Genomic DNA, 12,781 nt, shown 5'->3' on the forward strand with positions numbered 1-12,781 from the left:
CACCCAGTCACGCGCATTAGCGGTATGAGCGACCACCCAGTCACGCGCATTAGCGGTATGAGCGACCACCCAGTCACGCGCATTAGCGGTATGAGCGACCACCCATCCGACATGTAAAGGTGGTATGAGCACTATCTAGCTGACATGTAGAACCGGTATCTTCACCATCAATTCCACATGCTGGAGTGGTGTGAGCACCACCTAACCGGTTCCCTATGGGAGCAGCATTGGCGACTACCAAGCTGACATGCGGAGGCTGTATGATCACCACCCAATCCCCTGCGGGAACAATGTGAGTCCAGGTAGCTCACGAGTGGGAGCGGTACGAGCAACCCCAATTTTGTGCCAGTCAGTCACTTTGTTCACTGTGGCGTGAGCAAGACAGGTAGTCAGCTAATCTACAGCGCCACATGTGTGAATGAGTAGGAAGTTACAAATGCAGGCTGAAGGCTTCCAATGTTCAGTGCATAGGTAGACATAAATGATGGGTCATAATCATCATTTATATACACAGTAATGTGTGAGTTAGGTCTCACAGGTGGGAGGTAGACAACCTGTATGCAATACATAGACATATACAAAATACTTGTTCAATCAGAACAAACATATGTAGATAGCATTGCGATATGCGAGTAAGTTACGGTGGTGGGCTAAGGGCCCTATATATTCAGACCACGACTACAAGCACCATACAGGATGGGTAAGTAAACATATGTATGTATCTGGTCGTGAAGTTCGGCTGAGTGCCCCTTGCAGTAGGTGCACAAATGCACGTAACCTTCTCTCAATATAGACGTATATAGATAACAGAGATAAAAAAGATGATTTACAGAGATAGGCTGAGGGCTTCGCATATTAATCATTTACATACAGGAACATGGATGAATTCGAGACAGTATACAGCAAAAGTACAGAGGAAGGGTGACAGCACATACAAAACACTGAATACGGACATACGTATATATGTCAACACAGTCCTATGTCAATAAACTTACAACTCAGGACACACATATATGGACAATACAGGGTAAAGAGGAGGGCAAAAAGTCCTACGTATCCGATACACCAGAAAGTTGGGTAACCAGTATAAAAGGCAAATCATAGAGGCTGGGTTAACATAACGCATGTTGACAGTATACAGTGGTATTTTCCATACTTGTTTACCGTTTCCTTCGATAGTGAGGTAGCGAAGAATGACCTCATTTGCACATATACACTTCCTAGTTATCACGCATAATGCGTCAGAGCTATTCACAGCCTAGCTTCAGAGACCTTCCCATGGTTTCCTATGAATTTCGAGTGACCTGAACAGGTTCACTGACAGCACTCTGCCCCCAGTATATCACATCGCTTCAGTTCGTTCTTTTCCATTCAACCCCCACACCCTCCTGCATATTCACGCCCTGATAAATCAAAATATCTTTCTTTCCATTATTCTGTCTCGTGTTTGGTCTCCTCCCCCTCGTTTCCTCCACCTCTGTCACATATATTCTCTTAGCCATTCTCTTTTCATTCGTCTTCTCCATAAATCCAAACCATTTCAACTCACTTCTTCAACGCTCAGACATACTCAGCTTACCACCTCGCCAACCTCCCACCCAGTCATTCCTTCCTCGATCAAACCTTCTCACACAATACACTGTCCACGAGAATTTCATTTGCAACATATCTGCTCTCTTCTTTACTTTCACATGTAAAGCCCACGACTCGAATCTATAGAGCACGGTCGGGACTATTATATACTGAAACACTCATTTTCCCTCACAAACAATGAACTGTTTCCACACACTCTGCAGGGCAACCATGACGTTTGCCTCCTCCTCCACTCCATCGTTCACTTGATCCCATTGTCATTTCGCTGCCATGTCCGCTCCCAGGTATCGAAAACATTTCAGTTCCTACAGGTTCTCTCCAATCAATTTCATAATCGAACTCTCTCTCTCTCTCTCTCTCTCTCTCTCTCTCTCTCTCTCTCTCTCTCTCTCTCTCTCTCTCTCTCTCTCTCTCTCTCTCTCTCTCTCTCTCTCTCTCTCTCTCTCTCTCTCTCTCTCTCTCTCTCTCTCTCTCTCTCTCTCTCTCTCTCTCTCTCTCTCTCCACTTTTACACTTCACACCCTTACTTCTACTCATATAAGATCTCAACTTCCTCCTATGACACACTTTCCCAATTTCAATTGAGTCTGCCCCACCAGAGCTGTGTCATCTGCAAACAGCAGCTAATCCACCTCGCACTCCGACAGGATACAGTAGACCCGATCCTATCTCTAAGAACCTCACTTTTACCGCCTCGTCATCCCCTACATAAACAAATAGCCAGGGACTTATCACACAACCTTGATGGAGACTTACCTTCACATGGAGTTAATCTTTCGTCTCTACCCAAACACACGCCTTCCTTGTGAACAAAACCTCATGCCTTTAGTTGCATTCCTCCTATAAACCATCTCCATCAGAACTATCATATGATTTTTCGAATTCTATTCATGAGACATACAAATCTCTCTCGTTCTCTATTCTTTCACAATATATCTATAGCAAACACCTGATCCACACACCCTCTGCCCTCCATAAACCACAGAGGTCCTCCCGTCTGATGCTATGTCTATACCACCATCCTATTCACGATTCTCTCATACAATTTACTACGTATACCTAAGACTTGCCCCTCTGTAATTAGAACATTCACTTTTGTCAAACGTGCCTGTGATATAATGATAAGAAACAGATATTCCCCCGTCGTCACACATGTAACCTCGAGCGATGCATATGGTGAAAATCCTAAGTAGCCTACAACAATACCAGCCCATTTCTTAAGAAATTCAACTACAATTCCATTTACTCCAGGAGCTTTGAGTGGTGTATGGAAACAAGGGTCACTGTTTACGAGGGTAAAAATAAATATGTATAATAATGTATAGTGCTGATGGCGTTATATGAATGAGACGCAAGAGCTCTAGATCAAAATGTATAGAATAGGGTGGTTGTGTTGGAAGCGTAGTGTCTGAGGACAATATGTGGTAGAAGAGCGTTGATCATATATGATAGGGTTTGAGAGAGTTGTGGGAATTGGGAAAAGAATGTGTGAGAGGAAAGGTCGACGAAGAGAATATATGCATGAGAAGTGGAGTGGAAAAGAAGGCGAAACCAAACTGGAGATGGAAGGATGGAATGAGAATTTTTGAGAGGCTGTTACCTGAACATGGAGAAGGGTGAAAGGCGTGCACGTGATCCAGGGAATTGGAAACTTGTGGTATACAGAGGACTGAACTAGGTTATGTGAAACAGCCTGGGAAAACCATATGAGGTCAGTAGGGTCTGACTGTGGACAGGGGGCTGTGGTTTTGGTGTATTGCAGCTGACATTTTCAAAATGAATGGGAGCGAATGCGGCCTGTCTTCATATGATCATGGCGCTACTTCGTTACTTCGAGAAACGAAGGGCATGTTTGGAAAAGCGTGTGAAAGGAGAATGTTAAACGAGCAAGGTTATTAGGCTCAGTAGGGTTGCGAGTCAAGTTAGATGGTATGTAAGTTTGAATGGAAAAAGATCGGAGAAAGCAAATAGTTTTAGATATCAGGATGTTGGATTTGGCAGCGAATGGAACCATGGATACGGAAGTGAGTCACAGGATGGGGAAGGGGACGAAGGTTCTGAGAGCAAAAATGAGTATGTTGCAAGGTATGGGCTATGGATAAGGTTGTATAGAGGAGGGTGGATGTGTTGGAAACGAAATGTTTGAGGACAATATGTTGTGTGAGGTGGTTTGATCAAGTAAGTAATGAAAGGTTACGAGAGGTGCGTGGAAATAAAAAGTGTGGTAGAGAGAGCAAAAGAGGGAGTGTAGAAATGTTCTGGACATATAAAGAGAATGAGTGAGGAGAGGTGGACAAAGAGGACATAAGTGTTAAAGATGAAGGGAACAAGGAGAAGCGGGAGACCAAATTGGAAGTGGAAGGATGGAGTGAAAAAGATTTTGAACGATCGGGACGTGAACATACAGAAGGGTAAGAGGCATGCAAGATATAAAGTGAATCGGAACGATGTGGTATACCGGGGTCAACATGCTGTCAATAGACTGAACCAGGGCATTTTAAACGTGTGGGGTAAACCATGGAAAAGTATGTAGGGCCTGGATGTGGATAGGGAGCTGTGGTTTCAGTGCATTACACATGACAGTGAGAGACAGTGTGAACAAACGTGACATATTTTGTGTTTCCCTGACGCTACCTTGCTGAAGCAAGGGGTAGCGATGCTGTTTTCCGTGGAGTGGGGAAACACCGGGGCTGGATGAAGCAAAGCAAGTACGAAATTGTAAATGCGTATGTTTATGAACATGTATGTATATGTGTTATGTGAAAGAGAAGAGAGAGGTATTTGGACGATTTTTGCAGGGAAAAAATGCAATTGAGTGGGAGATGTATAAAAGAAAGAGACAGGAGGTCAAGAGAAAGGTGCAAGAGGTGAAAAAAAGGGCAAATGAGAGTTGGGGTGAGAGAGTATCATTAAATTTTAGGGAGAATAAAAAGATGTTCTGGAAGGAGGTAAATAAAGTGCGTAAGACAAGGGAGCAAATGGGAACTTCAGTGAAGGGCGCAAATGGGGAGGTGATAACAAGTAGTGGTGATGTGAGAAGGAGATGGAGTGAGTATTTTGAAGGTTTGTTGAATGTGTTTGATGATAGAGTGGCAGATATAGGGTGTTTTGGTCGAGGTGGTGTGCAAAGTGAGAGGGTTAGGGAAAATAATTTGGTAAACAGAGAAGAGGTAGTGAAAGCTTTGCGGAAGATGAAAGCCGGCAAGGCAGCAGGTTTGGATGGTATTGCAGTGGAATTTATTAAAAAAGGGGGTGACTGTATTGTTGACTGGTTGATAAGGTTATTTAATGTATGTATGACTCATGGTGAGGTGCCTGAGGATTGGCGGAATGCGTGCATAGTGCCATTGTACAAAGGCAAAGGGGATAAGAGTGAGTGCTCAAATTACAGAGGTATAAGTTTGTTCAGTATTCCTGGTAAATTATATGGGAGGGTATTGATTGAGAGGGTGAAGGCATGTACAGAGCATGAGATTGGGGAAGAGCAGTGTGGTTTCAGAAGTGGTAGAGGATGTGTGGATCAGGTGTTTGCTTTGAAGAATGTATGTGAGAAATACTTAGAAAAGCAAATGGATTTGTATGTAGCATTTATGGATCTGGAGAAGGCATATGATAGAGTTGATAGAGATGCTCTGTGGAAGGTATTAAGAATATATGGTGTGGGAGGAAAGTTGTTAGAAGCAGTGAAAAGTTTTTATCGAGGATGTAAGGCATGTGTACGTGTAGGAAGAGAGGAAAGTGATTGGTTCTCAGTGAATGTAGGTTTGCGGCAGGGGTGTGTGATGTCTCCATGGTTGTTTAATTTGTTTATGGATGGGGTTGTTAGGGAGGTAAATGCAGGAATTTTGGAAAGAGGGGCAAGTATGAAGTCTGTTGGGGATGAGAGAGCTTGGGAAGTGAGTCACTTGTTGTTCGCTGATGATACAGCGCTGGTGGCTGATTCATGTGAGAAACTGCAGAAACTGGTGACTGAGTTTGGTAAAGTGTGTGGAAGAAGAAAGTTAAGAGTAAATGTGAATAAGAGCAAGATTATTAGGTACAGTAGGGTTGAGGGTCAAGTCAATTGGGAGGTGAGTTTGAATGGAGAAAAACTGGAGGAAGTGAAGTGTTTTAGATATCTGGGAGTGGATCTGGCAGCGGATGGAACCATGGAAGCGGAAGTGGATCATAGGGTGGGGGAGGGGGCGAAAATTCTGGGGGCCTTGAAGAATGTGTGGAAGTCGAGAACATTATCTCGGAAAGCAAAAATGGGTATGTTTGAAGGAATAGTGGTTCCAACAATGTTGTATGGTTGCGAGGCGTGGGCTATAGATAGAGTGGTGCGCAGGAGGATGGATGTGCTGGAAATGAGATGTTTGAGGACAATGTGTGGTGTGAGGTGGTTTGATCGAGTGAGTAACGTAAGGGTAAGAGAGATGTGTGGAAATAAAAAGAGTGTGGTTGAGAGAGCAGAAGAGGGTGTTTTGAAGTGGTTTGGGCACATGGAGAGAATGAGTGAGGAAAGATTGACCAAGAGGATATATGTGTCGGAGGTGGAGGGAACGAGGAGAAGAGGGAGACCAAATTGGAGGTGGAAAGATGGAGTGAAAAAGATTTTGTGTGATCGGGGCCTGAACATGCAGGAGGGTGGAAGGAGGGCAAGGAATAGAGTGAATTGGAGCGATGTGGTATACCGGGGTTGACGTGCTGTCAGTGGATTGAATCAAGGCATGTGAAGCGTCTGGGGTAAACCATGGAAAGCTGTGTAGGTATGTATATTGGCGTGTGTGGACGTATGTATATACATGTGTATGGGGTTGGGCCATTTCTTTCGTCTGTTTCCTTGCGCTACCTCGCAAACGCGGGAGACAGCGACAAAGTATAACAAAAAAAAATAAATATATATATATATATATATATATATATGTGCGCATGAGGATGGATGTGCTGGAAATGAGATGTTTGAGGACAATGTGTGGTGTGAGGTGGTTTGATCGAGTAAGTAACGTAAGGGTAAGAGAGATGTGTGGAAATAAAAAGAGCGTGGTTGAGAGAGCAGAAGAGGGTGTTTTGAAATGGTTTGGGCACATGGAGAGAATGAGTGAAGAAAGATTGACCAAGAGGATATATGTGTCGGAGGTGGAGGGAACGAGGAGAAGAGGGAGACCAAATTGGAGGTGGAAAGATGGAGTGAAAAGGATTTTGTGTGATCGGGGCCTGAACATGCAGGAGGGTGAAAGGAGGGCAAGGAATAGAGTGAATTGGAGCGATGTGGTATACAGGGGTTGACGTGCTGTCAGTGGATTGAATCAAGGCATATGAAGCGTCCGGGGTAAACCAAGGAAAGCTGTGTAGGTATGTATATTGGCGTGTGTGGACGTGTGTATGTACATGTGTATGGGGGGGGTTGGGCCATTTCTTTCGTCTGTTTCCTTGCGCTACCTCGCAAACGCGGGAGACAGCGACAAAGTATAAAAAAAAAAAAAAAAAATATATATATATATATATATATATATATATATATATATATATATATATATATATATATATATATATATATATATATATATATATATATATATATATATATGTATATATATATATATATATATGTTAGAAGCAGTGAAAAGTTTTCATCGAGGATGTAAGGCATGTATACGTATAGGACGAGAGAAAAGTGATTGGTTCTCAGTGAATGTAGGTTTGCGGCAGGGGTGTGTGATGTCTCCATGGTTGTTTAATATGTTTATGGATGGGGTTGTTAGAGAGGTGAGTGCAAGAGTTTTGGAAACAAGGGCAAGTATGCAGTCTGTTGTGGATGAGAGAGCTTAGGAAGTGAGTCAGTTGTTGTGCGCTGATGACAGCACTGGTGGCTGATTCATGCGAGAAACTGCAGATGCTGGTGACTGAAAGGTGAATAAGACAAAGGTTATTAGGTACAGTAGAGTTGAGGGTCATGTCAGTTGGGAGGTAAGTTTGAATGGAGAAAAACTGGAGGAAGTGAAGTGTTTTAGATATCTGGGATTGGATTTGACAGCGGATGGAACCATGGAAGCGGAAGTGAATCATAGGGTGGGGGAGGGGGCGAGAATTCTGGGAGCTTTGAAGAATGTGTGAAAGTCGGGAACATTATCTCGGAAAGCAAAAATGGGTATGTTTGAAGGAATAGTGGTTCCAACAATGTTGTATGGTTGCGAGGCGTGGGATACGAATAGAGTTGTGAGCAGGGGGCTGGATGTACTGGAAAAGATATGTTTGAGGACAAGATGTGGTGTGAGGTGTTTTGATCGAGTGAGTAATAATAGGGTAAGAGAGATGTACGGTGATAAAAAGAGTGTGGTTGAGAGAGCAGAAGAGGGTGTTTTGAAGTGGTACCCGCGTTAGCGAGGTAGCGCAAGGAAACAGACGAAAGAATGGCCCAACCCACCCACATACACATGTATATACATACACGTCCACACACGCAAAAATACATACCTATACATCTCAATGTACACATATATATACACACAAAGACTTATACATATATACACATGTACATAATTCATACTGTCTGACTTTATTCATTCCCATCGCCACCTTGCCACACATGGAATAACAACCCCCTCCCCCTTCATGTGTGCGAGGTAGCGCTAGGAAAAGACAACAAAGGCCCCATTCGTTAACACTCAGTCTCTAGCTGTCATGTAATAATGCACCGAAACCACAGCTCCCTTTCCACATCCAGGCCCCACAGAAGTTTCCATGGTTTACCCCAGACGTTTTACATGCCCTGGTTCAATCCATTGACAGCACGTCGACCCGGTATACCACATCGTTCCAATTCACTCTATTCCTTGCACGCCTTTCACCGTCCTGCATGTTCAGGCCCCGATCACTCAAAATCTTTTTCACTCCATCTTTCCACCTTCAATTTGGTCTCCCACTTCTCCTCGTTCCCTCCACCTATGACACATATATCCTCTTGGTAAATCTTTCCTTACTCATTCTCTTTATGTGACCAAACCATTTCAAAACACCCTCTTCTGCTCTCTCAACCACACTCTTTTTATTTACGTGTCTGTGTGTGTATATATATGTGTACATTGAAATGTATGGGTATGTATATTTGCGTGTGTGGACGTGTATGTATATACATGTGTATGGGGTGGGTTGGGCCATTTCTTTCGTTTGTTTCCTTGCGCTACCTCGCAAACGCGGGAGACAGCGACACAGTAAAATAAATAAAATAAATAAATTAAATATATATATATATATATACATATATATATATATATATATATATATATATATATATATATATATATATATATATATATATATATATATATATATATATATATATATATATTTGTTCTGTTGTCAGCTAAACAGCCTCATAGTGTAGAGGTCAAAGCTAAATTGCGTTCCACATCAGAAAAAGGTCATCATATATTTATATCACTGTACAATATACTACTTACCTGTAGGTCTTTGTACACGCTCGCTCTACTTGAGGTATTACCGGGTACAGTCGAAGAGTTTCTGGAAATGCATAAAATTCATGAGATTTTTGACTTGATAAGTCAACCATTAAAAGTAACTTAAGCCATTGAAAGGAAAATTTAGCCGTTTGAGTCTGAATATCATAAATTATATTGATGGCTCTAGGAACCACTTACCCATAAGACAAGCATCAAAGAACTTGGCCTCCATTATGCCCTGATAAGTAATGTCACCGTGATTCTGGACCATCTCCTGCAACTCCTGACGGAGTCGCTGTTGTTCTTTTGGGTTCTTGGCCAGCAGATACGATGAGAATGCCAGGGTGGAAGCTGTGGTGTCATAGCCAGCAACCAGGAACATGACGCCCTGAGCCACCAGACTGCGGTTGTCGAGCACTGAATGAGCGAGGATATAGATTAGGGATATGAAATTCAAGAGTTGATGCAAAGACATGGCTCCTAGATGGGTAAACTAAGATATATATATATATATATATATATATATATATATATATATATATATATATATATATATATATATATATATATATATATATATATATATCATCCCTGGGGATAGGGGATTAAGAATACTTCCCACGTATTCCCTGCGTGTCGTAGAAGGCGACTAAAAGCGGAGGGAGTGGGGGGCTGGAAATCCTCCCCTCTCGGTTTTTTTTTTTTTTTTTTTTTTTTTTTTTCCAAAACAAGGAACAGAGAATTGGGCCAGGTGAGGGTATTCCCTCAAAGGCCCAGTCCTCTGTTCTTAACGCTACCTCGCTAATACGGGAAATGGCGAATGGTTTGAAAGAAAGAAAGAATATATATATATATATATTAGCGCAAGCAAACAGACGAAAGAAATGGCCCAACCCACCCCCATACACATGTATATACATACGTCCACACACGCAAATATACATACCTACACAGCTTTCCATGGTTTACCCCAGACGCTTCACATGCCCTGATTCAATCCACTGACAGCATGTCAACCTCGGTATACCACATCGATCCAATTCACTCTATTCCTTGCCCTCCTTTCACCCTCCTGCATGTTCAGGCCCCGATCACTTAAAATCTTTTTCACTCCATCTTTCCACCTGCAATTTGGTCTCCCACTTCTCCTGGTTCCCTCCACCGCGGAAATATATATCCTCTTGGTCAATCTTTCCTCACTCATTCTCTCCATGTTACCAAACCATTTCAAAACACCCTCTTCTGCTCTCTCAACCACACTCTTTTCATTACCAGACATCTCTCTTACCCTATTATTATCTACTCGATCAAACCACCTCACTCCATATATTGTCTTCAAACATCTCATTTCCAGCACATCCACCCTCCTCAGCAAAACTCTATCCATAGCCCACGCCTCGCAACCATATAACTTTTATGGAACCACTATTCCTTAAAACATACTCATTTTTCCTTTACGAGATAATGTTCTCGACATCCACACATTCTTCAAAGCTCTCAGAATTTTCGCCCCCCTTCCCCACCCTATGGTTCACTTCCACTTCCATAGTTTCATCCGGTGCCAGATACACTCCCAGATATCTAAATCACTTCACTTTCTCCAGTTTTTCTACATTCAAAGTTACCTCCCAGTTGACTTGAACTTCAACCCTACTGTGCGTAATAACCTTGCTCTCATTCATATTTACTCTCACCTTTCTTACTTCACAAACTTCACCAAACTCAGTCACCAGCTTCTGCAGTTTCTCACATGAATCAGCCACCAGCGCTGTATCATCAGCGAACAACAACTGACTCACTTCCCAAGCTCTTTCATCCACAACAGACTGCATACTTGCCCCTCTTTCCAAAACTCTTGCATTCACCTCCCTAACAACCCCATCCATAAACAAATTAAACAATCATGGAGACATCACACACCCCTGCCGCAAGCCTATACTCACTGAAAACCAATCACTTTCCTCTCTTCCTACACGTAAACATACCTTACATCCTCGATAAAAGGTTTTCACTGCTTCTAACAACTTGCATCCCACAACATTCATTCTTAATACCTTCCGGAGAACATCTCTATCAACTCTATCATATGCCTTCTCCAGATCCATAAATGCTACATACAAATCCATTTGGTTTTCTGAGTATTTCTCACCTACATTCTTCAAAGCAAACACATGATCCACACATCCTCTACCACTTCTGAAACCACACTGCTCTTCCGCTCTTCCCCAATCTGATGCTCTGTACATGTATTCACCCTCTCAATCAATACCCTTCATATAATTTACCAGGAATACTTAACAAACCTATAACTATGTAATTTGAGCACTAACTTTTATCCCCTTTGCCTTTATACGATGGCACTATGCAAGCATTCCGCCAATACTCAGGCACTTCACCATGAGTCATGCATACATTAAATAACCTTACCAAGCAGTCAACAATACAGTCACGCCCTTTTTTAATAAATTCCACTGCAATACAATCCAAACCCGCTGCCTTGCCAACTTTCATCTTCCGCAAAGCTTTTACTACGTCTTCACTGTTTACCAAATCATTTACCCTAACCCTCTCACTTTGCACAACACCTCGATCAAAACACCCTATATCTGCCACTCTATCATCAAACACATTCAACAAACCTTCAAAATACTCACTCCATCTCCTTCTCACATCACTAGTACTTGTTATCACCTCCCTATTAGCCCCCTTCACTGAAGTTCCCATTTGTTCCCCTGTCTTACGCACTTTATTTACCTTCCAAAACATCTTTTTATTCTCCCGAAAATTTAATGATACTCTCTCACCCCAACTCTCATTTGCCCTCTTTTTCAACTCTTGCACCTTTTTCTTGACCTCCTGCCTCTTTCTTTAATACATCTCTCAGTCATTTTCATTATTTCCCTGCAAAAATCGTCCAAATGACTATCTCTTTTCCTTCACTGGCAATCTTACTTCTTCATCCAACTACTCACTACCCTTTCTATTCTGCCCACCTCCCACTCTTCTCATGCCACAAATATCTTTTGCACAAGCCATCACTGCTTCCCTAAATACATCCCATTCCTACCCCAATCCCCTTACCTCCTTTGTTTTTATTGAGGATGTAAGGCATGTGTACGTGTAGGAAGAGAGGAAAGTGATTGGTTCTCAGTGAATGTAGGTTTGCGGCAGGGGTGTGTGATGTCTCCATGGTTGTTTAATTTCTTTAAGGATGCGGTGGTAAGGGACGTGAATGCAAGAGTTTTGGAAAGATGGGCAGGTAAGAGGTCTGTTGTGGACGAGAGAGCTTGGGAAATGAGTCAGTTGTTATTCGCTGATGATACAGCGCTGGTGGCTGATTCATGTGAGAAACTGCAGATGCTGGTGACTGAGGTTGATAAAGTGTGTGAAAGAAGAAAGTTAAGAGTAAATGTGAATAAGAGCAAGGTTATTAGGTACAGTAGGGTTGAGGGTCAAGTCAATCGGGAGGTAAGTTTGAATGGAGAGAAACTTGAGAAAGTAAATTGTTTTAGATATCTGGGAGTGGATCTGGCAGCGGATGGAACCATGGAAGCGGAAGTGAATCATAGTGTGGGGGAGGGGGCGAAAATTTTGGGAGCCTTGAAGAATGTTTGGAAGTCGAGAACATTATCTCGGAAAGCAAAAATGGGTATGTTTGAAGGAATGGTGGTTCCAACAATGTTGTATGGTTGCGAGGCGTGGGCTATGGATGGAGTTGTGCGCAGGAGGGTGGATGTGCTGGAAATG

At 42.5% G+C, this 12,781-nt stretch overlaps 1 protein-coding gene across 1 annotated transcript in view; it reads right to left on the bottom strand.

Moving 5' to 3' along the window:
- The window catches only part of LOC139757576 (cytochrome P450 3A31-like), a 66,006-nt gene that overhangs the window by 21,058 nt on the left and 32,167 nt on the right, over positions 1-12,781 (bottom strand). The window contains exons 4-5 of the mRNA XM_071678185.1: positions 9,233-9,451; positions 9,035-9,095 (exon numbers count right to left, since the gene is read on the bottom strand). Coding sequence (XP_071534286.1) covers positions 9,035-9,095; positions 9,233-9,451 — 280 coding nt within the window. The remainder of the gene's footprint in view (positions 1-9,034; positions 9,096-9,232; positions 9,452-12,781) is intronic.

This window comes from Panulirus ornatus, chromosome 27, assembly GCF_036320965.1.
Source record: "Panulirus ornatus isolate Po-2019 chromosome 27, ASM3632096v1, whole genome shotgun sequence".
In the NCBI taxonomy this organism is placed as follows: domain Eukaryota; kingdom Metazoa; phylum Arthropoda; class Malacostraca; order Decapoda; family Palinuridae; genus Panulirus; species Panulirus ornatus.